A 3,641-nucleotide genomic window follows, 5' to 3' on the forward strand; every position below is an offset into this window, starting at 1 on the left:
TTGTTTTTATAGTTTATTTAGAGAAACATGTGCTCCCGTCAGTAGAACAATACCAGACCAATGAAGGGTCTGTTACTGTACGTACCTGACTGGCCTGTCTGCGGTCCAGCAGGTAATATTTGGTGCATCACCAGTAGTAGAATCAGCCACAACAAGCAGATGATCCCTTCAAAGCGTTTCTGCAGTCTGGTAGACTCTACCTCCCCCACTCCCAAAAGGCCTTTTTCAACAGGCTGAAAATAGTGCCAGGTGAACTTGGTAAAAAAGAATCTGCAAATATTCCAGGCACATTGGCTGTTCTTGGCCTACTTTGAATCTGAGGGGTATAAAAGAGCAGGGCTGTTTTGAATATGTCTCGCATATGAAAATAAATGTTGCACCGCAGTCTGCGTATCAAACAAGAATGACTGGTGGGAGTATTGACATAACAGGAAGACGAAAAGAACTCAATTCCTGCCCAACAGTGAGCGAGTTTCCCAGAAGTCTGTGTGTAAATCAATATGTGCTGTAAAATATGCAAAGACATGTCAGGAAGGCCAGCGTGTGGTTGGAAATAGCAGACTTGGGGTTTTTTTGTGTGCATTGTTTCACTGACAACTCAGGGCACCAAGTAGTATTTCATAAGATTTTCAGATTTCAGACTGTCTGCTTTTTCTACGACTCAGACTTGCAGCATCAAAGTACCAGCGGTGTTCCTGCTTCTTGTAAAGAACAATTCTACCCACACACAGAGAGACGGTCGAGTTTGCTATCAAACCGAGGGTTTGGGTTTTTAGGCTTGAGTACATGAGCTGAGACTCCAGCACCACCTGAGATCTTCTTCACTCTCCTTCTCCGTCCTTTGGGAATGTGCTGTAGTAGAACAGCTGTAGATAATGAACACGCTCGCTCTTGTGTGCACTCACAAATGTTTTCCAGCAGGGACCAAAACCAGATGGAATTCTCTTATCCCTCGTTGTTTGATGTTTGCATCATTATCCTAATCACCTTGGGACTCAGACTGCACCAGTTTCTCACCCCCCCTCCCCTTTTCTTTCTTTCTTTGTGTGTATATTTCCTGTGTCTCTAAGTTGTGAGGAAGTTGCAGGAGTTTGAGCTGCCTTACGTATCCATCACCAGTCTGCGGAATTCCGAGTTTCACATACTCCTACGGAAAAGGTACCAGCCACCTGCTCACTTCAGGACTTTGAATTGTTTTGTTTTAATTTCAAAACCTTCCTCCCCGACAGCTTTCCGTCACATCTGCTGTCATCACAGCTCTGGTTCATCTTTGGTTCATCTGTCAAATTTTCCAAAGCTCGGTAGAACATTATTTTGTGTTAGCAGTACATACGGAGCAGATTAGCTCTCATATTTCTGGTGTCTTTTATTCAGTAAAGCACCCAGTCGGAGTGTGTGCTTCGTTGTATTCCTTATCTGCTCAGATGCACTTGCTCTTAATGTGTCAGAGCAATGTTCAGCCTGACTCACGGTCCTTTATCCACCGTCTCCATCTCCTGCAAAAGTGGCAGTTTATTTACACGGAGCCCTGAGTCATTTGTTTGACTGTTCATTTTGCCAAGAACAGTTGTTATTTTAACAGGACAGACGACGTCCCCTACATTCAGGAACTGCACAAGGCCGACATTTTTTGGTCACATTGAGTCTATGTTGCTGTGCCACTGCTCCCTTCTTCAGCATTGTAACTCTGGATGCCACTGCATGTACTGTATGCTCTCCCCTCACCCTGCCCCCTGCTGACTGACGTACAAACACTGTTTACTTTCTTTTTTTTGCCCTCGGGGAAAAAAACTTGTGGTCTTTCTGACCTAAATTTCCCGCACAGGGCAAGGCAGCAGGGGAGGAGTGAACGAGGTAAAGGGGAAAAACAGACCCCCCTGTGTTTGAGGTCCGGGAGAGGATCAGACTGAAAAAAAACTGCTGTTGAAAGGAAATTACAACACGTCAAATTCAACCAAATATGTCACTGAAGTTTTCCACAGCAATAACAAAATCAAAGTAAAAACAGTTGAGTAAAAGGTTATTTTCCCCAGTAAAAGAAAAAAAAACATTTTCAGTATTCATCAGAATTTTTGCCCTGCAAATGGAGCAGAAAATGATGAACACAGCATTTCTTAAGCCGTATCCTATGGGGAGAAAGTTCTAAATTTTTTTACTCGGCATGCAGAATTAAAACTTTTGCTCAAAACATTTCTTTTTAAAGCACACTTCAAAACAGATGTGTGTTTGAGCCCAAGTACTAACCAATGATGACTGTTTACAATAATGCCCCTAAAAAAGCTAGTTATACTGTATATGCTGTTTATATTGAAGAAGTAAACATCTTTTGACATTGTCATTTTGACACAATTAATAGTCAAAAAAGCGACTGGTTATTTATACAACATTATCGGTTGGTAAACCTCACACCTTGACTAAAGTTTTAGTAATTCATGAATGACTTTGGGATTCTGCTGTAACATAGGAAAAGATCATTAATGCAACGCCAGGTCAGATGGAAATAATCCCAACCTTTGTAATGAAATCATCACATCTCCGTCTGTCCTCAGGAGTGTCTTTAATTACACATAACACGACCCGAATGGGATCTTTACACATGTGGTCCCAATTCCAGTTCCTTCCTCGAACTGTTAGAAAGGAATTCATTGTTGTTTTTTCAAAATCACAGTTGACTCCTCGGGCGGCCCTCCAGCATCCACATATCAACAGACACTGTTCCCCAGCCTCCTACTGAGGAGCTCTGTTGTTATCTCACAGATACTGAGAGGAGAGGGCTGCAGTCTGCATGTAGCTCTTATTTTCTGAAACTGACCTTGGATCAGTTTCATCTGCTCAGATGGGGTCAGAGTTGACAATGCTGATCTTATGGTCTATATCATATCTTAAAAAAACATCTAAATATAATTATTTTTATAATAATAATAACAATGTAATAAGATTGCCCCAATTCTATTTTCAACAAATGTATGAAATATAAATATTTTAACTTGTGTACTTGCTGATAATGAACAGTGAGACACTGAACTGCAGTAGGAAAACACACAACCCTGGCTGACTGGTGTGCATCTGGATATAGTAAAAAGCCGATGTGGAGTATTGCGTCACTGGATCGGCATGTTTCAGTACTTGAGTATTTGAATGAGATCAGTATTTGTATCAGTACATTCTTATAGTAACAATTGTCATGTTCCTGTTTGAATGTGTACTATCGAACTGTTTGTGTCATTTCCTCCTGCAGCTACTGGGACATGGCGTACGACAGTGATGTGATGGACAACAGAGTTGGGCTCAATTTGCTCTACGCCCAGGTAAGATTTCAAGGCTTTTGTGAAATGAAATTTTCTGCAAGGTGTAAAACCAAAACGCACCTCTTGTGATTTTGTGAAGGCAATTGAATCAAGCAAATGTGTCATCCCCGCGCTGCCAAAGGCTTTTCATCGCCGCCAGGGTCTCTCCATTATCTGATGAGTGTCTGTTGGTTGCATTTCTTTGTTGTTGTATTGATTGGGTGAATTCAATTGTTTGTTGTTTTTTTTTTAACAGCAGGCGCTATGAACACAATCTGTAGCTGCTGTGTTGGCTCTGTATAAAAGCCAGTTGGCCTAAGAAAAATAAGCAGCATGTGTGTGAATTTAAAATCT

At 41.5% G+C, this 3,641-nt stretch overlaps 1 protein-coding gene across 1 annotated transcript in view; it reads left to right on the forward strand.

Annotated features, from left to right (window-relative positions):
- snx17 (sorting nexin 17) overlaps window positions 1-3,641 on the forward strand; it is a 21,255-nt gene that overhangs the window by 11,406 nt on the left and 6,208 nt on the right. Inside the window, exons 7-8 of the mRNA XM_008337361.3 lie at window positions 1,071-1,158; window positions 3,239-3,308. Of these exons, the coding sequence (XP_008335583.1) occupies window positions 1,071-1,158; window positions 3,239-3,308 (158 nt within the window). The remainder of the gene's footprint in view (window positions 1-1,070; window positions 1,159-3,238; window positions 3,309-3,641) is intronic.

The sequence above is a fragment of the Cynoglossus semilaevis genome, unplaced genomic scaffold (assembly GCF_000523025.1).
Source record: "Cynoglossus semilaevis isolate Cse_v1.0 unplaced genomic scaffold, Cse_v1.0 scaffold302, whole genome shotgun sequence".
NCBI classification, from domain to species: domain Eukaryota; kingdom Metazoa; phylum Chordata; class Actinopteri; order Pleuronectiformes; family Cynoglossidae; genus Cynoglossus; species Cynoglossus semilaevis.